Below are 26,878 nucleotides of genomic sequence, written 5' to 3' on the forward strand. Positions count from 1 at the left end.
CAAATATCTGTTGGATTTCTGCTCAGGACATGGACTGGTTATTACTAACACCATGTTCCAACATAAAAATGTGCACAAATTCACATGGAGAGAAGAGGCTAGGAATAAGAAAAGTCTCATTGACTATGTTATTGTTGATAGTGATGTTTTCTCCCTGGTGCAGGACACCAGAGTGTACAGAGGATTTGAAATTGGAAGTGATCACTATTTAGTCTTGAGCAGGATAAAATTGAATTTCATATTGAAAAGAATAACATGTAAGAAAGTTTTAAAGCGAATAAAAGTTGAGCAGCTCTCAGATGTGAACTGTAGACTAAAATACAAAAAGATTATTGAAAAGAAAATGAAAGAGTTTGAGAACAGGAATCAAACCTTGGAGATTCAGTGGCAAACTCTGAAGAAAACACTGATCGATTCTGCCAGAGAGGCATATGGCGAGGTTGTGTGCAAGGATAAAAAATCAGAACTCCCTGGTGGACACAGGAAGTTAAAGAGGCAGTGAAGGAAAAGAAGAAAGCATATCAAAAGTTCCTGGCAAATAAGTCAGCTTTTACTCTTACAGAATACAGAGACAAATGTAAGAAAGCTACACATTGTGTAAAACTAGCTAAACAAAAGTCATGGGAGGACTTTGGCAAGAATATAGAAAATAAATATCAAGAAGGTGGCAAAATATTCTGGAGGTTGTTGAAGAAGCTCAGGAATGGAGGAAAGAGTGCTGTAAAAGGAGTTAGAGATGATAAAGGTGACATGAAAACAGGAGAAAAAGATATCCTTGAAGTATGGAGTAATTACTTTGAAAAACTGCTAAATGAAACAAGCAGTGATGACAGCACAGTGATAAAAAGCACTGACCAGGCATGCAGTCAGGAATATATATCCATACTTGAAGTACAAAAAGCCATCAAAGGCTTGAAATGTGGAAAGGCAGCAGGAGTAGATGATATTCGACCAGAAATGCTGAAGTATGGTGGTATAAAACTCTTACAGTGGCTGCACTGCATAGTTCAGAAAGCCTGGACAGAGGGACGAATTCCCGATGATTGGAGTAGAGCTCTCATAGTACCCATATATAAAAAGGGAAATAAAACTGAATGTGAGAATTACAGAGGTATTTCCCTACTAAGTGTTCCTTTCAAGATCTATGCAAGTATACTTGAGAAACGGTTGAGAAGAATTGTGGAAGAAAAGCTTGGTGAAGAACAAGCTGGATTCCGGCCAAATAGAGGATGCCAGGATCAGATCTTCACTTTATGACAAATAGTCGAGAAAGCATGGAAATATAACAGATCTGTATTTAAGTTTTGTCGATTTGGAAAAGGCATATGACAAGGTGCCAAGAGAGAAGCTATTCAATACGCTGCAGTTATATGGTATCAATGGGGCATTATATCAAGCAATACTTAGTCTTTATTTAAGTTGTAAGTCAGCAGTTAGAATTGAAGGAAGTACAGGAAGGTGGTTTAATGTTAAATCTGATGTGAGACAAGGATGTACATTATCCCCTCTGTTATTCATTATCTATATGGATCATATTATGAAGGAAAGTGGTATTAAACCTGATATCAAAATTGGAGATGTTAATGTCAGCTCTTTGCTTTATGCGGATGATGTTATACTTCTAAATAAATCCGCTACAAGTCTGCAAGATTCTCTGACTAAATTGAATAGCTGTTGTAATAGATATGGTATGAAGGTCAGCAATAAAAAGACAAAGACAATGAAAATAAGCAGAATCATTGAAAATGTCAACTGCGTTGTGAATGGAGAACCTGTTGAACAAGTAAAACATTTCAGCTACTTAGGCACGATTTTTAGTGAAGATGGTAAATTTATTATGGAAATAGACAAGAGAATCAACAAAGCTGGTATGGTAGGAAGTCAATTGAATAAATTCATATGGAATAAGAGAGAAATTAGTCGGAACACTAAATTAGCTGTATACAAGACAGTGTTCAAACCAGTTTTAACTTATGGATCTGAGAGCTGGGTCAGAAGTAAAACACTTGACCAAAGACTAGAGACCGCAGATATGAGAGTCCTGAGAAAGATTAGAGGCGTGAACAGATGGCATCAATGGCAATATCATATATGAGGATATTTGGAAAGAACTTGACATTGTCAGCATCCAGGAATGCATTAGCAGAGCTAATCTCAGGTGGTATGGTCACTTAAATAGAATGGGAGAGGAAAGATTAGCAAAAGAAGTGTTCTCTGCCAGGTTGGCAGGAAAACGACCCAGAGGAAGACCATGTTATAGGTGGATTGTTACGGTACAAAGTGCCTTAGACTATAAAAATATAAGATCTGATAATGTTGGAGTCTTGACAAGTAACAGACTGATTTGGAGGAAAATTGTAGATAGGAAGTTAGTAATGATGTAATTTTTTCATGTAGTACTGTCATATCCTGTACACCCCTTGAGGGTACATGGCAGGAATTTGATGATGATGATGACATAATCTTATTCAAGAGATGTTATGTAATTACTTTTTGTTTCCCAGAAAAAACATGTAAAAGTTATTCTATTAGATTTCAATGTCAACTGTTGAGAGAAGAAAAAGAAATCATGCTTACTAAGACTGGAGTTAACTGATTTTGTTTTATAGTTCTCATCAAATCCTGTGACCTCGAAGAGAAGAAATAGGAAACATTTTTGCGTGATGTTAATGTTTTTTTTTTTTTTTTTTTTTTTTTTTTTTTTAGGTGTGATGTAGTGAAAGTTTCTTCAGAAAATACCTTCGGAAACTGCTCATTTAATATCTCTACTATATCCTCCTTAGTGGTTATCATTCTACCATTCTCTCCAACCAGTATTGTCCTTCCAAAATCATTCTTTCTTCTACTGGCCATGTACTGAAAAATCTCCCTAGAATTCCTTTTGGTCTCATTAGCTAACTGCTGCTACTGCATTTTTGTTACTCTTAACAAGCAAGTTACTTCCTGACCTTATTCCTCATGCACCTGGTTATTTCCATCCATCTTGTGTTACTACCATAATTCTTTTCTTCCAGATTGCATGTTTTACCTTTTCAGTGATCAATTTCATACCCACCTTATTTAATCTCCTGACATTTGGAATAAAATAGACACTACTTCTGCTAAATAGTTCTTGAGTAGGAATCATGCAGCACTGATCTCCTTTGCATCCAATTCCTCATTCGATGATATAGCTGCAAGCTGTCTTCTAAGTTTGTCATAATCTCCAGCTTTATATTTTCATATATAATCCTTTCTCACTGAAGTCCTTATGTGGCTGGTCACCACCCAAGTGATCATTTCATGGTCACTTTCATTAACTGGAGGAAGATTTAACACCTCATTTATGTCTTCTGATCCAAGATCCTTGATCCTAGTGTGCTCTCTGTTACATACTGCATAAAGCAGCTGTCTCTCAATTAATTCCAGAAATTAATTCTCTTTGTCCTTTGATGTCATCTCTTCATTCAGTCTCATAGGTCAACACGGCTTTGTAAAGGGTCAGTCATGCCTTAGTAACTTATTAACTTTTTATAATGAAGAAACAGCTGAATTAGATAAAGGAAATGGCTACATGATAATTTTGCGAAGGCATTTGATAGAATACTGCATGAAACTCTGTTATGCAAATGAGAATGAACATGACACTGTCGAAGTGGATTGGAGGGTAACTGCTGGACAGATATCAAAAAGTGGTATATGGAGGGGCAGAATGAAGGCAAAAACTGGTGACTAGTAGTGTGTGTGTGCGTGTGTGTCTGTGCAAGGTTCAGTGCTTGTTTAATTTGTACATAAATGATACAGGAAATATTCAGTTGTTTGCTGATGATGGTGAAAAATTAGGTAGAGTAATAGTTAATCAAGGTGATTTGGAGAGCTTGCAGAATAATTTAAATGGGCTGTCAGTTTAATGTGGAGAAATGTAAAGCTACGATTTTGGGAAAAATAGATTACGAGCTGTGTATCATATTGATGGCATTGTACTCCAGGAAATAGATGAAGCTAGAGATTTAGGGGGGGGGGGAAGGGTAGACACAGAGTTAAAGTTTAGAGGACATATTGCTAAGGTAGCCCATAAGATTACTTGGCTATTGAAGGACACATGTACAGATGAGAAAGTTGTTATTCCCCTTTTTGGATTACTGTGCTCAAGTCTGGGTCTCCTGGGAATGAGGAAGAGGTGAAGAGGATTCAGAAGTGAGTGACCATGATGGTGAGTGGCCTGTGGAATGTTCCCTATGACGATAGATTGAGGGTGCGTGGATTGCAGAAGTTAGTTGATAGAAGAAAAAGAGGGGATAATATGATAGAAACATTTAAGTTGCTTAAAGGGCTTTTACAGGATTGATGCAGGGGAATGTTTCAGCACTTTAGCTAGAGGGAGCAGAACAATGGGTCATCCCTGGAAGCTGAATAAAGGTGTGATTAGTAGGGGTGTGAGGACTAGATTTTTTGCTTGGAGAGTTGTGAATGAGTGGAATGGATTGCCAGAGTCAGTTGTGAGTGCTTTGTCTGTTAATGGGTCAAAGGAGAAGTATAATAGATTGTGAGGATAGATTGAGTCTCATGCGATGAGTCTTCAGACTCCATGAAGGTGCCTATATAATCTAATAATAATATTACTATAATTGAAGTCATCAAATAATGAACCTCCATTTCCTATTAGCCAGAACAATTTGCTTATACATTCCCCAGATTCTTGGCCATCTTAATCCTTTCTTGAACACTCACACATCTGCTAACAATCCATCATCCATATTTCTTCTTATCCATTGACCCAAACCTCAGGTTTCCACTGTCTATCTTATGTTCCTTTTCTCTCATGCTCTCTCTCTCTCTCTCTCTCTTTTTTATTTTTTTTTTAATCATTGTTATGCATACTATACGGGTGAAGTTCATGAAAAATCTTTCATGTATACTTATTATTTCTAGTTTTTTCATCCATTAATTACAAGCCCTATGCTCCTGATGATATAAGTCCAGTGACTGACAAAGTTCACTGGGTTTAATTGCTCTTGTTACTAAACTAGTTCTCATTACTAAACGTGTGGTCTCTATACTGGAAGTCCAATGAACAGGAACCTGAATAGCAATAAGCAATTCATTTTAATATGTGTATTAATATAAAAATATAAAAGTATTCCTGATTACATTCTGTAAAAAAAGGAGTAAAGAACTACTATAAACAGTTTACTAAGTACCTAAAAGCTTATCTTTTTTTTTACCCCATCATTTCTTTAATGCACCATGTGTAAACCAGATGAGAATTAGATGGGAAAAAATGGGATAAATTAACTATTAACAACTTGCAAGAAATATAGTTTTTTTTTTTGTTTTTTTAGCTATTTATACAAAAATATGTGCATCTTAAAATATTGCATAAACATAACAAACATCAATAAGCAAAAAGGAAATAAAAAAGAAACATAAAATGGCATCTCCCACTTTTAAATTTCTTCCAATTAAAAAAAAATGATTTAGAAAAAAAAATCAGTACCATATACTATCCGATGGTTCTTGGCAAATCTTGTAAGCTAGTGCTGCTGATGCTGGTTCACTTATTATCCGTAAAACTGTAAATCCTGCTTCATTAGCTGCTTGCCTAGAAGAGATTAAAACCGTGATGAGATAATTTTTTTCCAAAAAAAATGTTTCTATACATATTATCAATAAAACTTATTACTAAATAAAGAGACATGGATGACCATGAGGTATGTTTCCCAATAAATGTGGAGTATATTTTCCTCAAGTGTCAAGTAAGCAATTCTTAAAAAAAATTCAGTCTGCCCAAAAGAAAAGGTTGTATTAGGTTACAAAACAGCTAATATTTTTATTAGTCATTACTCCATTTTATGATATTTTAATATCATGTTGTACCATCATTTTTTTTTTCTGGTTTAAGCTAATACAGAACACAGTTTGTTTGACCAAGTCCCAAATTTACCAGCCCTTCCTTGTTCAATATCTAGTTGGATAATGCCTCCTCACAAGATGCACAATAGAAGATGGGGATTAAGTGACCTCATTAAATTCAGACGATTGGAGTAGAACTGTCATAGTACCCATCTATAAGAAAAGAACATAAAATTGAGTGTGAGAATTACAGAAAAATTTCCCTACTGAGTGTTCTGGTAAGATTAATACAAGTATACCGGAGAAGGGAAACTTGGTGAAGAACAAGCTGGGTTCACACCAAACAGGAGTTGTTGTCAAGATTAGATTTTAATTTTAAGACAAACAGTTGAGTAATCACAGGAATAAAACTAAGATCTGTATTACAGTTTTGGAGATGCATAAAAGACATATAACAAGGAGCCAAGATGAAAACTGTATAAATGATGCAGTTTGTTTGGAGAACAGAACATCATACAGAGCACTATACAGTCTGTACTTAAGTTGTAACCCATCAATTAAAAATGAAAGTGTACAGAAAGATGGTTTGATGTAAAGTCAGGAGCAAAAGAAGGGTGTACATACTAACTCCACTAATATTCATCACCTATATAGATCACATTAAGAAGGAAAGCGGCATTAACCAGACAACAGAATTGGAGATGTTTATCTCAACAAGTGATGTTATGCTCTTAAATAAATCTAGTAGAACTCTGAAGAATTCTTACTATGCTGAATAACTGAAGTGATCAATTTAGTATGAAATCCAGCAATAAAAACAAAAACTATGAAAATAGGCAGGAACATTGAAAATATTATCTACATCCTGAATAGAGACCTATAAAACAAAACATTTCTTAGGCACAATTTTCAGTGAAGATGGAAAATATAACACACAGATCTGAGAATCTTTTTTGTTTGTTTCACAATTATGGCCTCAGCAACTAAGGTTATGAGGCAAATGCACTGAGGCTGTAAATTGGTTGTTCTTCCAGCAAGTTGCCTGTTTTGCAGGAATGAGAAACCTGTGTCTGGGAGGAAAAACCTCACCATCTCTGTATGAGACTAGTTAATTCACTTAAGATGAATAACTCTTATAAAGGTTCTTCATATACGTGATTCAAATCAATGTCTCTCCAACCAAAGAGTATTTTTGATACTGACTGAGTGGGATTTGAAAGATGTGTCAGAAATAAAACATTTGGTCCAACCAGAGACCACAGATATCAGAAAATTTAATGTGAACAGAAAGAATCAGTGGCATAATCATATGAAAAATGAAATTATTAACAAGGAACTTGGGAGTCAGCATTCAGGAATGTGTGAGTAGAGCTAATCTAAGATGTTATTGTCACTTAAAAGGGGAAAGGAAAGATTAACAAAAATTTTATTCCAAGATGGCTGAAAAAGACAAAGAGGAAGATCAAGAGCTAGTTAAATTCATGCAATCAGAACAGCCTTAAAAGGACAAAACATAAGATCTGACATTACGAAGTCCTGACCAACAGTAAACTAATTTGGAGTTAAACTGTTGAGAGGCAGTTAGTAATAATGGAAACTTAATCATGTTCACTACTATCATAGTATTCTGTACATCTCTCCCCACCTTGAGGGTAATTATCAGAAATTTAATTATGATAAAATAAATATTTGTGTAAATAATCTTTAAAAATGTGTTTACACAGTTTTTATCAATAACTGAAAACAAATGAAAACAAACAACAATTTAAAAATATTTTATGTCTTTTAATTTTATACTTACAATAACAAAAGTTGTGCATAATTAAAATTTAATTGTTTCAATTTTCTTGAAATAAAAAAAGATAGACACAGAAGAGTAATAATTTACATGTATTATTATCAGAGCTGTGGGGTCAGAGTTAGAATCGGTAAAAATGTACTGACTCCGACTCTTAATGAATTTAAATTGTAATATAAATAATATGTTAAACTAAAGAAAGATCAGTAGATTTCTGATCTTTCTTTAGCAATAAAACACACACACTCTCTCTCTCTCTCTACTACTTCAAGGCTAAAGATAGATCAGAAATCTACTAGAGGCAAGTGAATGCCTCCAGTAGATTTCTCCAGCAGATCTCACAACTACCAAGATCTTTTACATCTGATAAAGTTATTGTAACAATGACTCCAGAAAAAGTTTAAAAAACACATCACTGAAATAGCAGTGAAGAATAGTGTACCTCTATCCTTTTTTTCACAACCAGAGTTTTTAGGCTTAAATGGAAAAATGGCCAGAACACTTGGAGTCAGAGTTGAAGGTACCATAACTTCATGTACTGACACCACAGCCCTGATTATTATGGTGAGAACTGTAAAATAAAATCACATTAATCAAAGAAAGAATAAAAACATGATGTGATCCATATAAGAGGAAATACACAAAGAAGAAGACTGCTCCAAATTACAGCAGTAGAGGGTAAAGAAAGGCAGAAAAAAACATGTTCAGTGAGTCTAAAGCTAAATAATAAGGAATGCTGATTAGCTGCTGCATGTATTTTAGCAGATTTAGAGGAGAATGAGGAATTACAAATAATAAATCTGATGTACAGTAACCATAGAAATATCTGTAGAAAATGCAAGCAGCTCAATGTGAAAAGGAGAGTACTGAAATGGTCAGAGATGGAGGTTTAATCAATAACTATTCTGCACCGAATCAAGAATATTTAAAAAGTTTTAGGATCAACCTAAACATGGGAACAGTACTGAGCTGGTGAGTGGATTTCTGATTTGCCTAGAGAAGGCAATACTGCAGGTTAAGCATTACCCCAACAAGAGAATCAACACCTCTTTGCAGAGATATTAATGTTGTCAAAATCATGACTGAAAGAAAAAGATTTCCTTTTTTTTGTGTGTGAGAAATATGCTGCAGGATCAAGTTTTACCATCATTGAAGTTAACAGAGTTGTCAGAACCCAATGAAGAATGGTTGAAAGATCAGATTTAAGGTAACAGAAATAGACATCTTAGAGGTTTTGGTGATTTGTAATTGCAAAGTTTGTCAATGAAAAAGAGCAATGCAATAGACTAATATCATAACTTCCACTCTCTTCTTTCCAACATAAGAAAGAGTAGGAGAAAGAATGGAGCCCTTAGATACAGATGTAATATTTATCCATCATTACACATAATGTGTGACCACAAAAAAAAAGCTGGCAACTCAGTTGCAAAAATCAGAAGATAGTACATAAGATGAAAGTTGCATATAGACCTTTGTGGCAACTTTATCAAATGGCTTAAAAAATATTAAAATTTGAGTTTTTACTGACTTTTCCATGGTATTTGTCTAAATAGTGGGTAATAAGCAAGAAAATACCATGCTAACTGACAGAGGCAAAAATCCACAGTGATGATCATCGTTTGGCTGAGAAGCTTTTGGATAATAAACACTGGGCATTAATGTATTAAGTGAAGTGAGAAAAATTTAATAATTTGATGGTAAAGATTTATCACCCTTCTTAGGAAATGGACGAGTATGAATATGTGTGCTAATTTTCAAGCTACAGGATAAATAGCATGGAATAGGAGAGACTAAGGCAATAGGAAATACAGATTAAATCTGAAGCAATAACCTTCAGAACAATCATAGATATGCCATATAGACAAAAATACTTCTTGATATCCAGACAATATCCCCCTCCCATTCTCTTTCTTGCAAAATACCAATGAGGTACTGAATGTAATGAGTCTGGAATAGTATGACATTTACTGAGATTATCGATGACAGAATTTGCAAAAAAAAGTAAGAAGCTTGGTGATTAGTTTTTTTTTTTTTTATCTGCAAGTATTGATACACACAGCCAGCCTGGTCGCTGAGTGTATCAATACTGAGATGCAATTTCTCCCTCAATGGGAGAGGCCTTCACACTGCAGTGGGTAGAAAAATAGGCTGTTCATCATCATCACTGATACACACCCAGTTGAGTGCAACAATGGAAGAATAATGGTAGGCAAAAGTTATGGGGAAAAAGCTTTGACAGAGAGGGCCAGAAAGTTGGACTGTCATCTGGGCATGATGAAGCTTCCTCCCTTGGTCCTTTCGGTTTTGGATGTACTGATAATTTGTTTGCTACAATTTCATGCTTTAGTAGAGGCAAAAACTGAATATAGAGATTTCAATGAAAGTCACAATAAAGCTTAATTCTCATTTTTTTGAATGATCTTGGCCAATTGTTGCAGCTTAGATAAGAAATAAATATTTCAAATACAAGAGGATAATTACTGTTTGACTAACAGAGCAAGAACTGGAGTGACTATGGAAATGGAGAAAGTTTGACTGATGAAGCAATAGTGGGAATGACTGCTGGAATGCAAGAATTGAAGAACTGAGATGAGGAATAAAATAAGGCATGTACAGAATGAAATTGTACATGCCTCATCTACCAATGATGCAAGGTTGGGAAGAGATATGAAAAGTAGAGCAGATATTGTTGCTTTGCAGGATGATCTTAGACTATGTGAATGGGCAAATTAATGGAGCTATCAGTTAAATGTTGCAAAGTCTTGAAATTTGATAGGCAAGATTGGGATGCAGAGCATACAATTAATGGAGAAATTTTGAAGGAGGTGTAAGAGATGAGAGATCTGGGAGTGATGGTGAACTGAGACCTCATGTTTAGGAGTTAAAAATTGCAAGCACATCCTAACAAATAATGCCAGTAATGACATACAGAAGCAAAGAAGTTATACTTTTTCTTTGTATAAGGCATTGATCAGGCCACATATGGACTGCTGTGCACAGATTTGGTTGCCTGGTTTTCAGCAGAGATGAGGATATATTGGAGAGGTTCAAGAGAAGGTTTACTAAATTAGTGTCAGATCTATAGAATGTCAGATAAGGAGATTGATGGAATACAACTTACAGAACCCTGTGAACAGAAGAAGAAAATAGGATATGATCAAGACATAAGTTGGTGAAGGATTTTTATCAGATTAATGTGGAGGAGATATTTCAGAGAGTAAAAAGATTAAAGGGTAGTACCAGAGGCAATCCCTGGAAGCTATATAAGGAAGGATGAATAGAGATATTGAGAAGCAGGTTCTTTGAAAGTAGAGTGATTGATAAGTGGAATGCATTGCCTGAAAGTGTGGTAAGTGCAGAAACTGTGAATGTGTTTAAGGTATCATTCGATGATCTGTTTGCATGAAAGACTATAGGACCTCCTGCAATGAGTCATTTCACTGTATGGGGGTCAGATATATAATAATAACCTATCAGAAATTTCAGTGATGCATTTGATACAAATGTTTGTATTAGAAGACAAAATCCAATCAAAGAAATGAATCACATAAGAATGATATTCACGAATTTCATTCCCATGTAATTGGGGTGATGGGAAGGGAACAAATGCATGCTCTTCCATGGAAGACGTAATCAACACTAAACTGTAATGTGAATACCTAGAAAGCAAACAAACATGCAAGAATGTGTACCACAGAGTTCACCAGCAAGTATAGGATCAAAAGTGTGTGGAAGGTGGTTAGGAATATCTACTATTACGCTGGCATGTAAATAAACAATTTATGTAAAATCACTGGTGATAACAAATGCCTCATTATCTCTGCCTTTTGGATCAGTGCAGACAGAAAAGGAAAGCCAATTGGAATGGTGAACAAAAGTCTCCAAGGAAGATGACTGTACTATTAGAAAAGTTCAACTAAATTATCATTATTATTATTAGACCTCCATGGAGTTCAAGAGACTCATCATAGGAGGTCCCACTGTCTATGAACTCGCCATACTTCACAAAAATTCTACTCATTACCCCCTTGCTCACACACTCCTTATACAGCTTCCAGGGATAGCCTCTTGTTCTCCCCCCACCCTGTCTCTCCACACATTCAATGAAAAATCTCATCCACATTAATCTGGTAATTATCCCTAATCAACTTATATGTCTCAATCATGTCCCTATCTTCCCCTCTTCCTTCTATCCACTAGGCTCTGCAATTTTCATTCTCTTGATCTGTCTTCATACTCCACATTCCAGAGAACAGAAACCAACTTAGTCAATCAACTCTAAATCTCCTCCAACAACTCATCGTCCTTTTGAAAATCAGGCAATCAAATCTATGCACAGTAATCCACATACAGTCTGTGCAGAGATTTGGTTGCCTGATTGAAGTCTTGTACAATGGAATCATAGCATCCTTAATTCTACAGTACATGTCAGTGTTCTTAGCATCATTGCCATAATCTGCTGTGTTGTCCTCAGTTTTAGTAAATTCTCCTGAAATAAAAAGTTCTATCCACCATCATCCCTAAATCTTTCATCTCCTCCACCTTCTCTAAGATATCCCCACCAATCCTATACTCTGCACTCCATTTTGCTTTCAAAATTTTAAAACCTTACACTTTGTAACATATATCTGACATCCCCACACACACACACTCACCAATTCAGACAGTCTAATCAAGTCCTCTTGCAAGGTTATAACATCTGCTCTACTTCTCATAACTTCCAAACTTTGCATCATCTGCACACAACTGTATATCACCATTTAAACCCCTTCCAATGTCATTAAACAATAGGCCCAAAACAGACTCCTGGGGCACACCACTAGTGAATTACACTTTTGTAATATCACTCCCCAATAAACAACCTGATGATATCTATCAGACGGCCAATCTCCAATCTAAAGCATTAATCTACCATCCAACCCCATCTGTTCCAAATTAATTACTAGCTTGTCATATGGCGATCTATCGAAAGCCTTTGCAAAATATAAATATATGCAATTATATGTGCATTCCCCCTTGTCCAATGTATTCATCTCCTTATTATATTAAGAAAGCAGATTGTCAAAAAACAGAATCTTCCTTTAGCAAAGACATGCTGTCCATTAAAGAGAATTCTGCTGCTATCAACTTAGTTTTAAATCCTTGTCTTTACTGGCTACTTTACCACCTTGACCATAACTACAGACAAGCAGATTGTCCTATAATTCGAAGCCTTAGTCTTATCATTCCTTTTATGAAGCAGAAAATTTTTGTCTTCTTTCCCCTCCTATGAAATGTGGAGCCAATCTAAGGCTCATGTATAAAAGGTAAGTTAAAGCTACTGTTAACTTCCTGGAGCATTGACTCAAAAGCCATAGTGAAATACCATAATGTCCCATGGCCTTCTTTACATCAAGTTTACTCAATTCCTCAAATACCTCCTGCTAACTCACCCTCAATTGTTCCTCCACCATTCCCACTGCTCTCAAGTTCTGCATTATGTTTCATTCATAAGGATGGAATACTTTCATGAACTGCTCATTTAATATATATCATCCTCCTATTATCACTGACCAACATCATTCTTCCTTCTACTGGCCACATATTGAAAAAACTCCTTAGGATTTTTTTTTTAGCCTCAATTGCTAACTGCTGCCTCATACTGCACTTTTGGTACCTCTATCATGCAAGTCACCTTCCTTGCTTGCTCTTTGTGCTCATGTAACTGATTACTGCCACTCATCTTATTCTGCCTCAACAATGCCTTTTTCTTCCACGTTGCATGCCTCCCCTCTTAGTCATCCATTTTACACTTTCCTTATTTAATCTCCTGAACTTTGAAATGCACTCAGTCACTGTCTCTGCAAGATAGTTCCTGAGTAGGGACCAAGCAGCACTGACTTCCTTCTCATCCAATTCCTCATTCTGTGATATTGCTGCAAGCTGTCCACTCAGTCTGTCATAATCACCTGCCCTATAGTTCCACACATGACCCTTTCTCACAAAAGTCCTAATGTGGCTGGCCACCACCCAAGTGAGAACTTCATGGTCACTTTCACCAAATGGAGAAAGATTTGACACTTCATTTACAATAATATCTTCTGATCAGATAATCAAATCCAAGACCCTCAGATCCTCATGTAGTTTCTGTTATGTGCTGCGTAAGATAGTTGTCTCTGAAAAACTGAAGAAATTCACCCCTTTTGGTTCCTGATGCTGTCTCTGCATTCCAGAGACAGCATCAAGAACCAAATAATTGGTAATATTGTTGGTATTATTAACAATATTACCAATTATTACCAAATAATTAGTAATATTGTTACCAATTATGTATAACAATATTATCATACATTATTGAAACTGTCCATAATGATCATCCTTTTCTTATTAGGCAGACCAATTTGTCTAAACATTGCTTTTACATTACCAGGTCTATAGCAACACCTTACTAAAAATTTCATCCTGTCCACCTCCATTTCACACCATACTGCTTTGAAATCACTGTCTCTATATGCTCCTTGCATCTCCAACCAGGCCCAATTTTCTCTGCCATTATCAATAGCACTCCTCCCCTCTTTTTGTCTCATCTTCACAAAAGACTATATATTCCTCCATCTCTATTCCTGTGAGAATGTAATCCTCATTCAACCATGTCTCACTTCTTGCAACAATTTTTGGTTGAATGGACTATCAATGATACAATTTCATTTCCCTTTTTTCGAATATTTCTGGCATTTGTAAACAAACACTACTAGCTCATTCTGTTTCTATAACAAGTTTTACTAATCCCCTTCTCAGATATGACTCACCCCCCCCCAACATTCCTCTCTATCATCACTGATATTATACCCCTTTCTAGACCTAAATGTCAACCTCACATCCTTGACTATCCTTATTGTTGTTTAATTTCCATTTTGTTATCTCGTACTGATGATGCCTATGATACTTAGGGAAAAATTCTACATTAATGTTTGTTACATGTTTTCCTCCTTTTTATAATTGTTTTCATTCTTCATGTCTGAAGTACTTACTTTAAAATATTATTAAATGAGATAAGCAGTGACATAACAGTGGTAGAAAATATTTAAAAGAATGGGGAACGAGTTACAGTAGAAACAGCAACCAAACCTTGAAATGTGGAAAGTTAGCTCAAGCAGATGATAACTGACCAGAAATATCAGTGTGTGTGTGTGTGTGTGTGTGTGTGTGTATATATATATATATATATATATATATATATATATATATAGCAGTACAGTAGATACTCACTATAGGGAACTCCTTGGACCATATAAATAATCTTTTATCTGAACCACACAAAGATCACATGACCTATAGCAAAATTAGTGCCATGTGTAGGCAATAGCATGAGGTTTCAACTACAATAAATTCTATAGTTTTTTTTATTGGTGTGGGGGGTAGAGGATATGATTGATTTCATTCCATTTTCGGGAAATAAAGGAAATGGTGGGAAACAGAACTAGCAAGAACATCCATAATGCACACAAAATGACAACATGCAAATATACAAATACAAAACAATAATGGGAAACATAAGTAAGAAAAGAGTATGAAATTATAAAAATGACAATCTAGAATTAGAAAATGCAGACTTATCTGAAATCTTCATAGTCAATGAAAGGTGCACTATCTGTACCATCAAAATAAAAAAAATAAAATAAAATAAATATCCATGAAAACTTCTATTCAGTCAGTCAACTTTATAACTGGCTACCTCTAATTAGAAAGACAGAGGACAAAAGTGATGAACAGCTAGGCTAAGGGCAAGGATTGACACAGATGTGTGAACAAGTTAGACTCCTAACTGCACAGAAACCTAATGATGGACTTGAGGTCTCTGCTCAATAAGGAAACGCTTGTTCACACTAGCTATGCCAATTACATCCCCCCCCCCTCTTTGGCCTGCTTTAGTTAGCCTATCTGTCCATCATGCACATTCCTTTCCTCTTTGTAATTGGAGGTGACCAATAATAAAGTTGAATGACTGCCTGTTTTCAGGTTATTTTTGATTTTAATGATAACATGGCAAAAAATCACACATAGCTCATTATGAAGATTTCAGATGTGACAATAACTGAAGCCAACATAACTTTTCAAGATTTACATGTTAATTCTAGATTTTCACTTTCATGCTCTTCTAGTTCTCGTCTTTTTTATATTTTCCATTATTTACAAATTACAAATGCAAAACAACAGACTGCATTTGTACTTTTTCATGTTATGCTTTATGTATGGTTTCTGCAAATCCTGTGTGTTCTGTCATCAATTATAATTGCCTTTGTTTTCTGATATGATTTCCTACCATTTCCTTTGCTTTCTGTTTCCCATCATTTCCTTTGGTCTGTTTTCCATTTTATTTGTTCACTGACTTGTCATGAGATACCCACTTTATTTTTTAACACAATAACTGTTCATTAAACCTATTTACTATTGGAGTGCTCGCAACCACCCCTGGCAATCCATTCTACTCATTTACCACTCTCCAAGTAAAGAACCTAGTCTGTACACTATTAATAACCACACTTTTAGAGTTCCAACTTCCAAGTCTGACCCCTTGTTTACTCCCTACTCCCAATGTACTGAAAAATTTCTTGTGATCAATCTTATAAAATCACTTTAGTAACTTAAGTTTCTATGATATTCTCTCTCTCTCTCCTCAACCTTTCAGATAAACTCTGCAACCAACACACCCTCAATCTTTCATCATAAGGAACAATCCAGAGATCTGTCACTCATTTTTGAATCTTCTCCACAACTTCCCAATCTCCAAGAAGCAGGTGACCAATCAGTGCACAGTAGTCAACATGTGGCCAAATAATAGCCTCATAAAGAGGGATAATAATCTCCCTATGTTTACTTGTCTGTGTTTTTCAGCATCCAAGTAATCCTCTGAGCTATTTTACCAACTCTTGCAATATGTCTTCTGAATTTCAAATCTCTCTTCACCATTTCCCCCAGATACCTGACCTCATCAATTTCCTATAAACTCGTATCATCAATATGATATGAAATGTGTAATCTTTCATCCCGAAGTGTATTACCTTACATTTTACAACAATAAATAGATCACCATTATCCTTTGCCCATACTCCCAAGTTGTTTACATCATCGTGCAAGATATCTGTCACCTTTATCAACTATGGCCCTTCCTAGTTTTGCATTGTCAGCAAACAACTGAATATCCTCCTTCAAATCTTCTACTATATCATTAATGTACAAATTAAAGAGTAGTGGTAATAGTACACAGTCCTGGGACACTCCACTAGTCACCCTGATTCGCCTCGATTCCACTCCACCATACGCTACCCCATTGATGTCTGTCTATCCGTCACCCCCCCCCCCCCCCCATCCATGGCACCAGCCTTGTATCCATTCCCATTTGCTCCAACTTATGTAATAGTTTTCCATGCGGTATTCTGTCAAATGCCTTTGCAAAATCCAGCAGTATCATGGTGTAGCCATTTTCTTTATCCAATTCTGCCATCACCTCATTATAAAATGTGACTTAATTATTGAAGCAGGACCTACCTTTTACAAAGTCATGCTGCCCCCAGAGAGTATCATATTCCTATCAACCCATTCCTAAATTTTACTTTTAACCAACTTTTCTAATACTTTAACCACCACTCCAGACATACTAATTGGTCTGTAATTTGCTACTGCTGTTTTGGAGCCACCTTTATGTAATGGAACTATCTTACCCTCTTTCCACTCTCTTGGAAAGACAATATGCAAGTGAATTTCGTCATAGGCACTGCCAGTTCACTTGCACATTCTCATAGCACATGAGCAGACATACCATCTGGGCCCACTGCTGTATTCACATTGATATTTTTTAACATACTGAGTACCTCCAGTTCATCTAATCACACAATCAACATCCAAATGATATACCTTTGCAAAATGATCACTTAGTAACTGAACTATTTCTTCTGCTTCTGTCACTTTACTACCATCAGTACTAAGTAAAGTTATCTTTCCATAATAAGCCTTCTGTTACTTGCTACATAGCAAAAAAAGCTCTCTCGGATTTAATTTGGTCTGCTTGGCTAATTTTCCTTCTTGCTTGTTCTTTATATTCCTTCCAGAATGTTTTTTTTTTTTTTTGCAGCTCAACATGTGAAATTTCTGCATGTTGAGCCACCTCCAAGGACAAGACTGCATAATCACTTTCCTTCGATTGGAGGTAGAGCTGTTACTGTAGTAATAGATAGACCTTCTGATCAGTGGCAGCTGGTGAAAATTTTAAGTGGGGTGCTGCATATAAAAAATTAAAAAAAATTTTTTTTTCATTATTATTTTCCTAATCAGTAACAATTTATTAATAAATAAATTTACATATTAAAAAATTGCTTTATTAAAAATATTTCACCCTCACCACGAACAAACACCAATAATAAAAGTTTCGTATCTCACAGAAATAATGCGCACAAGCATATGATACACTGCCCAAACGAACAGTGTCAGAATCACTTGTAATGTGCAATGAGAAGCACAAATGAATATCAGCGAGTCTAGCTGCAAATGGCCTAAAGTGAGAATTCTGACACTGCGTTATATCACAGTGTGTTTCGTGTAACGATAATCGAAAAAATATAATTCTTTTCATATTTTCAACAGTGACACTCATCATAATTCAGCCTTGTATCTATAATAAATAAATAATTATATGTTATTTTAACAAAATAAAATAAGATTTACAAAAAAATAGTTCACCCTCACCACGAACCAATTATAAAAGTTTTGTATCTCACAGAAATAATGAGCGCAAGCATACGATACACTGCCCAAACGAGTAGTGTCGGAATCACTTGTAATGTGCAATGAGAAGCGCAAACGAATATCGGCGAGTCTAGCTGCAATTCACCTGATGTGATAATTCTGACACTGCGTTAGATCGCAGTGAATTTGTTTCGTAATCTAAAGCGTTAATCGAACAATTCCAATTATTCACTATTCGATCAATTTCAAAACATAAGCTGTAACCTTTAACATGTTGTATTGTATTTATATAATATTGTAAGCATTGTTATTATTTATAAACACAAACAAAATTTAATTTTTTCATTTTTTCCTTGGGGGTGTTGCAGTGTCGCAGTGCTTGTGTACGAGCCGCCACTGCTTCCGATGCTATTATCAGATCCAAAACTCTTAAACTCCTGGTCCCTTCCATCACGTGCTGTTTCAGGTAATTATCCCTTAGTAACTGTATAAATTCCATTTCCATTTGGCCATGTTCCCTTTCCTTCTTCCAATCACCATGATAATTGCTTGGACTGCACTCATTGCGCTAATCTGCTGATGCATATCGTCCACATTTTCTTCTGGACTCCCCAGGTCTATAGCAGCAACCAACAATATATTTTGTGCTATTGTCTCTATCTCACACCAGACATCCTCAAATGAACCATTTCCATCAGATCTACAATCTTCCTTAACTTCTATTTTTGTGGGTTGAAGTTCCTCAGCTATCATTAATAATACCCAACCGCCTGCCCTATTTCCTCTATCTTCTCAGAAAATACAATATCCATTACATTCTATCCCTGTAGCTACATCATTCTCTGACAACCAGGTCTTGCTGATGCCAATAATTTTGGGTCAAGTTGAACTGACCAATGCCAAAATTCCTCTCCTTTATTTCTGATACTTCGGGCACATGTGTACATGCATTTCAACATCCTCTTGGGTCCCAAGTAATCCTTACATAATGTCATTACTTGCCCATCCAGATTTTAAACCTACACCAAAGAGCCAAACCATTCTGACCAGCATTCATGCAAATTGAAGCAACTGCAGGGTATCAACGCCATGTGTGCAAATCATGAAATGGTATAAATAACACCTGATACTGTGCTCTGTTAATCAGTGTTATTCTTGTTCTTCAAATTGGAAAGGCAGCAGACTTGAGTGAGTTTGATGAAGGCCAAATTGTGATGGCCAGAGCATTTCTAAGATGGCAAGGCTTGTGGGGTGTGCTCATCCATGGTGAGTATCGTCAATTTATGCTTTTCTTATGCAAACTTGCAGCTTCGTTAACATCCTTTATCTTCATACCTGGAAAATATGCTTTCATCACTTTCTCATTAAGTATACCTCTTATCATCGAATCCCTATACAATACTTTATTTTCTCCCAGTTTCTCACACTTTTATGCTTTTCCTATCGACTCTTTCTATCATTCTCTGTCCTTTGTACCACATGCCCGTTTCTCCAGTTGCTCGAGCTCACATTTTGTCCTGTGAAGGAGTCTGCATAAGTATTCAATTTCTTTCTGGTCCAAGGAGGGGAAACTACAAACTGCCAGAAAAGTGTGGGACGACCACGGCTAACTGATGCTTAAGGTGAGCGAAAGCTATCCTGGATGGTACAAGTCAACAGAAGAGTTACTATAGAGCAATTCACCAGTAATTTGAATGCTGGTGATGGGTGTAATGTGTCACAATAAACAGTACATTGAACCCTGCTGAAAACGAGGTTGCTTAGCTGCAGGCCGCTCCAAGTACCCATGCTAACCTCAATTCACCATCAAAAGCGCCTCAAATGGGTATGAGAGCATTCAAAACTAGACTTGGCATGAGTGGAAGAGGGTTGTCTTGTCCAATGAATCTCGTTTCCTGTTGCACATGTGGATAGCCATACGTGTGTGTTATTTACCTGGGGAAATATTGGCACCAGGAAGCACAGTGGACTGAAAACAAGCCAATAGAGTCAGTGTAATGCTTCAGGCAATGTTCTGCTGGAAACCATGGGTCCAGTCATTCATGTACAGGAAACTATGGTTCTACTACCTACCTAAACATCATTGCAGACCAGGTAAATCTGTTCATGATAACAATATTCCCCTCTGGTTGTGCCTTCTTTCAGCAGGATAATGTGCCATGCCACGCTGCCTGGATTGTGCGAGAATGGTTCTCAGAACATGAGGAAGACTTCCAGGTATTGCCCTGGCCTCCAAATTCCCCAGACATCAATCCAATCAAGCATCTGTGGTTTGTGTTGGAACAGCACATCTGCTCAACCATGTAACTTACAAGAGTTAAAATTTACTTTGTGACCACAGATGCAAGATCCCTCAACACTTGTGCGCATGGCAGAAGAAGGCGAATCCATTCTGATAATAGGATAATCAATGCGTTTTGCGAGATGCGTGTTTATTATTATATGTCGGAAAATTAGCTTTTCATTTATGACAATTCTAGTTTTAAAAGTGGTAAATATTTTGCTTGTACGACAGTTGGAAAATTTTATGCACAAAGCACGTGATTTCGCGTGTTGGTGACGAATTCGTACATTACCTTATTCCTTTCTTCCCTTCGATATGAACTGACTCTTCTTGGCAATCAGCCAGTGACAGCTCTCACTTCTGTGGTCTGACAGTACTGTTTATGTGTTGTACCAGATATCACAAGAAATCTTTAAAAATCTTGTAGCATCAATGCCTCAGATAAGAGCTGTTTTGGTGGCACATGGAGGACCAACATCATATTAGGTAGGCGGTTATAACGTTTTGGCTCTTTAGTGTATCTATCCAGGAGGTGCTATTTTCACACAGTCACTACTGCACTCACACTCATTTGTCTCCCAGAGGTGGCTAGACACATGCTTAATTGCTTCTCCCCTAATACCTCTAGTTTTCTTGTTTTTGCATTTCCAAACTGTCACTGAACTACACTTTCTCCAAGCACTTAACTCCAAAACCATTTAAGTGCAGTCCATCAGGCATATACAGGTCCTTATGTCCATCAAATTCACTCCACACTTCTATAAATTGCACACCATTCCTCCTGCACAATCTTCTCATTGAAAATAATGGCCCTTCTCAATTCTGTCCTATCATACCGAGGCAGCAGACACATTTTTACTTTTGCTTCTAACAACTCTTTCATATCCGTGTGTAGAGGCTTAAGTGCTGTGAGGACATCATGTTGGAGGCTTAATGGATTGTCCATTAAGCCTCCAACATGAACTTTTTCATATCTTCTCACTGCATATTTCAAATCATTTGTGCCGGTCAAAACAATTAACTCATTCGCTTCTTTCTTATGCAAACTTGCAGCTTCGTTAACATCCTTTATCTTCATACCTGGAAAATATGCTTTCATCACTTTCTCATTAAGTATACCTCTTATCATCGAATCCCCATACAATACTTTATTTTCTCCCAGTTTCTCACACCTTTATGCTTTTCCTATCGACTCTTTCTATCATTCTCTGTCCTTTGTACCACATGCCTGTTTCTCCAGTTGCTCGAGCTCACATTTTGTTCTGTGAAGGAGTCTGCATAAGTATTCAATTTCTTTCTGTGCTGGCATCTCATCATCCATATTATCATTTTTGACCACCTCCTTCAAACTCTCATTTGAATTTCCTGCACTAACATTCACTGCTTCCACTGCATTCTTCACAACACTTTCACAATCCTGCCTTATATCCATAATTATCACTTCATTCTTTCACTCCCAACATGATTCACATTTCTTACACTCACAAACTTTTCCAACAAATATTCTCTTCATTCTCGCTCTCATGCCACAAACCATTCACTATTGGCAAGAAAGACATTAAACACACACTACATCACACTAAACCCAACATGTTGATATCAGACAACGATTATGTCTTTTTTTTTTTTTTGTCATTTTTCTCATACACATCAGTGCCATAATGATGAATGTTTTTGAAAGAATATTGTGTAATAATAGTCAAGGCTAAACAACACCACTTAACAGTCAAAAATAAACAAAACACCACAATTATGTTTAAGAATATCACTAATACCTACTAAAAAAAAATAATGACCTATCTGAGCAACAAGTGTATGGTAGCCGCTACTAAGGATGATGCTAGCAACCTCTCCCACATATATATATATATATATACATAAAAAGGAAATAAAACCGAATGTTGACAATTGCAGAGGAATTTCTCTGCTGAATATTTCAGGTTCTATTTGTACAATTATAACTGAAAAGAAATTTTAAAAAATTTGTGAAAGAGGAACTTGGGAAAAAACAAGCTAGGCATAAGACAAATAAAGTGTGCCAGGATCTGATCTTCACTTAAAGACAAATAGTTGAAAAATCATAGAAAAATAGCAAGGATTTGCAATTAAATTTTGTGTATCTAGAAAAAGCATATGGCGAAGTGCTTCAGTTATAAGGATTAAATGGGACATCAGAGAGAGCAATATATAATCTATGCACAAGATATATTACCATGCAATATATCAAGTAGTCAGAACTGAATGAGGTAATGGAATTTGAAGTAAAATCAGGAGAAAGACAAGAATGCAAACTGTCTCCATTTTCTTCTTCATCTTCTACAACTCATATTATGAAGAGAATGGCAAAAAAGCTGATATCAAAATTGGAGATAATTCAACTCGGTTCAAATGTTTCTTTATGTAGATACCATACACCTAGTCTTCAGAAATCTTTAACCAAAGTGAATAATTGCTAAAACATATTTAGCATGAAATAGCAGCAGCAACAACAAAAAAGACAAAACTATGAAAATAGACAAGAATGTGAAAAGCATCAACTGCATTCTCAACAGAGAGAGAACCTATAGAGTAAGTAAAACATTTCAACTGTTCAGGCACAAATTTTAGTGAAGATTGCAAATTAAGAAAACAGGTGTTATGTCGTGACAATTCTTTATTTTATACTTTATTGTGTTCTCCTACTTATATCACTTATCTCAAATCATCACTGTGTAGTGTTATTACTTTAACTATATATTTCTATGGTCTATACACACGCAAATATCAGAACATTGTACTCTCTCATCTATAGTAAAATCTATCCACAGAATTGGCCATTTCTTAGAATGATTAAGTATATTAAATAAATAACAAAGGGTAGACTTCTGAATAAAGTCCGATCCTCAGCAATAACGGTCTGGAGTTACCTCCTAATCAGGTTCTGGTAATATTTATTTGATCAAGCTGTACCAGCCAGATCCCTAGGTTAGAAATTCCTCTTAACCAAGAAGTAACCTTCAGAAAATATACTAAGCAAATCAATCTATTAATTATTCTTTATCTCAATTTCATCTATCTCTCTTAAATTACTTTAGTTTGCAGTCATGGTCTCTGTCATATAATTCTTTCCTGCTCAGATACAGATATTAGCAAGCAGTGCATTGGATTCAATTCAAGGCAAAAAACAGGTTAAGATATTCAAGATACATTTATTAAATTCCGAAGATCACACATTTACAAGAATATATTCAATTGGAATAGAGGTATCCTAAGTTATAAAGTTAAACATAGCAACTGTAATTCACACAACATACCAATCATAGGTTAACTTCACAATACAAAATATTGTTAACATCTTCTAAATATCCTTACTCGTCTACACATACTCTCAAAACAATCACATTGGTAACTTTATAGATAATTACTCATAACAATTCAAACTGCAATTCATTCATATAAATACTTGAGAAATAGCCTTTAGATTTAAGACACTGCTATCTAATATTCATTATAATCCTTCCTACAAGTATAGAGTTATTATTATTATTTCGGGCTACTCCAGGGAGTCCTTAGACTCATCGAGGGAGGCCCTAAACATCATGTCCACACAACTATTCGACATTCTCACAGTATCTATCACGCCTTGCCTTGAACTCGCTCACTGTCATAGCACCCACAACAGACTCTGGCAGCTTATTCCACTCATTTACCACTCTAAAAGTAAAGAACCCAGCTCTAACACCCCCTGCTAACCACACTCTTGCCCAGCTTCCATAGGTGTCCCCTAGTTCTCCCACCACCAGTCCTGATCTCAAAAATATCCTCTGAATCAATCCTATAGAATCCTTTTAGCAATTTGAATGTCTCAATCATATCTCCCCTTTTCCGCCTATCAACCAGTTTCTGCAACCCACAAATCTTCAACCTGTTCTCATATTGTTCATTCCATAGACCTGCTATCATCTTAGTCACTCGCCTCTGGATCCTCTCCACCTCCTCCCCATCAAGAAGGAACCGAGGTGACCAAATCTGGGCAAAGTAGTCGAGATGAGGTCTTATCAGGGCTCGGTACAGAGGTATAATAATTTGCTTGTCTCTGCTCGTCAAGGTATTTTTCAACAACCGAGTTGATGAGCTGATTTAGCTACTTTTGCAATGTGCCCCCTAAACTTCATCTCCCTATCCACCAACACTCCCAAGTCCCTGGCCTCATCAATCTCTTGGAGTATAGTTCCACCAATGTGGTATACTGCTGCTAATCTTTTTACCAAAAATGCACTTTGACATCTTCTGCATTCACTATCGCCCTGCCCAACTTTGCATCATCATCAGCGAACAAATGAACTGTTCCACTTAGATCCTTCCCTATATCATTAATGAACAGATTAAACAGCAGTGGTCCAAGAACAGAACCCTGTGGCACACCACTAGTCACAGGCTGTCTTTTGGACTCTACACCTGAATAAATTACTCTTTGATATCTCTCCATCAACCACCCACCTATCCATCTCACCAACCCTATATCCATTCCCATATGTTGTAGTTTACGGATTAGAATTCCATGTGGTATCCTGTCAAACACTTTTGCCAGGTCCAGCAGTATCACTGTAAACCCATTTCCTTTATCCAGTTCAGCCGTCACTGTGTTATAAAACTTGAGCAAGTTACTGAGGCATGATCTACCCTTCACAAAGCCATGCTGTCCCCTGTACAGTATCTCATTTTCATCAATCCATTCCTGTATTTTTCCCTTGACTACTTTCTCCAAGACCTTGACAACGACTCCTGATATGCTGATTGGTCGGTAATTTGCCACCATAGTCTTGGATCCTCCTTTATGCAGTGAAACTATTTTCCCCTCTTTCCACGCCTTTGGGACTAAACCAGACCCGAGACTCAGATTAAACAACATGGTCAAGGGCACTGATAATTCCTTAGCCGCTTCACGCAAGACCCGTGCCAGTATACCATCCAATCCCACAGATGTATTCACATTAAGGTTCTGTAATAGACTATTCACCTCCACTTCATTCATCACAATTCCTGTATAAACTAATGGTTCCATCATTTTTTCAATGTCACCACCTGGATGATATACTTTTGCAAAGTGCGCGCTCAGTAACTCCACTATATCGACTGGTTCAGTGACCTCCTTACCATCGTCATTCCTTAAAATCATTTTGCCATGTACAGTTTTTTCTTGTTTGCAGCATATTGAAAGAACTGTTTGGAATTCTCTTTTGCTTGCATAGCTTGCATAGCGAGTTCTAAAACATAACATCTCTTTTCTTCTATATCACAATATTCCTTTTTTTCTTAACAAAAGAATTATAGAAGGTTTTACATTAGCATATTTCTGGAAACTCATTCAGTCTGTCCATTTTTCTTACTTCATCCCACAGAATGTCTAATTTTCTCCTAGACTATTGACTCACAGGCTAGACTTGGACTTCACTGTTCTGCCTTTCCTTCCTATCGTCGACTAGAAACAGCATGGCTCGGATCAATCCACGTGGACGTACATAGCGCCCAGGTCCTTCAAGCTTATTCGGGAGGCTACCGATTCTCTCCTCATCTATTTCTTCCGTACGACATCACGAACCGATGGCAGTGAATAGCTACAGGCTATTGATAAGATCCCGAACTCGAACTCTCTCCGACTCCAAAAGAAAATCCAAAGCAAAACAGACAAAAGGCTAAGACTCCTTGAAAGGGTTACAAACCCCTTTTATATCCACTACCTTTGGTTCCCTCTTCAGTCTCATACCTTTCAGCCTGGCACCCTGTTTTTGTGCATGTGTCGTTTTTTCTATTCGCGCCTTCCTGAAGAATTCCATGCTCGTGCTGCGTCTTCCTGGAAAACATCGAGCGCGTGCCGCTCTGCACATGGACAATTTGCCGTAGGCTACACAATTCACCCAAGGTTTTTGTTAGTGGATTTTAAACTTCTGTTACATGCTGTAACATATATCTTATAAAGAATACTTCTTCCATTATAAATTCTTACAAAAAAAAAAAGGCATCGTTTACCTTTAAGTAATATTACATAAAATAGTACTAGCACATGATTCATTAAATAATTTGTATCTTTCCTGTGTACAAGCATTTTCGTTGGTCGGTAATTTGTTGTTTAGCTAAAACTTCCTGAATCCTGAATAAATTATTTCTTTAACCCCTTAACGTACCAATTAAAAATCAGAAAGCGTCCGTTTTTCTGCCAATTTTTTGGGCGAGGGTGATTTGCTGGAACAAATTCATCATTA

General features: G+C 36.4%; 2 protein-coding genes across 2 annotated transcripts in view; both read right to left on the reverse strand.

Annotated features, from left to right (window-relative positions):
* The window catches only part of LOC150108847 (heat shock 70 kDa protein 14-B-like), a 210,673-nt gene that overhangs the window by 170,508 nt on the left and 13,287 nt on the right, over positions 1–26,878 (reverse strand). The window contains exon 2 of the mRNA XM_090403712.1: positions 5,477–5,581. The gene's annotated coding sequence lies outside the window, so the exon portion shown is untranslated. The remainder of the gene's footprint in view (positions 1–5,476; positions 5,582–26,878) is intronic.
* Positions 1–26,878, reverse strand: part of LOC150108848 (heat shock 70 kDa protein 14-like) — a 111,307-nt gene that overhangs the window by 6,090 nt on the left and 78,339 nt on the right. The window contains exon 6 of the mRNA XM_090414384.1: positions 5,477–5,581. Within this exon, the coding sequence (XP_090270510.1) occupies positions 5,477–5,581 (105 nt within the window). The remainder of the gene's footprint in view (positions 1–5,476; positions 5,582–26,878) is intronic.

The sequence above is a fragment of the Typopeltis vanoorti genome, chromosome 2, assembly GCF_054136105.1.
Source record: "Typopeltis vanoorti isolate ZY-2024b chromosome 2, IOZ_Tvanoo_1.0, whole genome shotgun sequence".
NCBI lineage: Eukaryota > Metazoa > Arthropoda > Arachnida > Uropygi > Thelyphonidae > Typopeltis > Typopeltis vanoorti.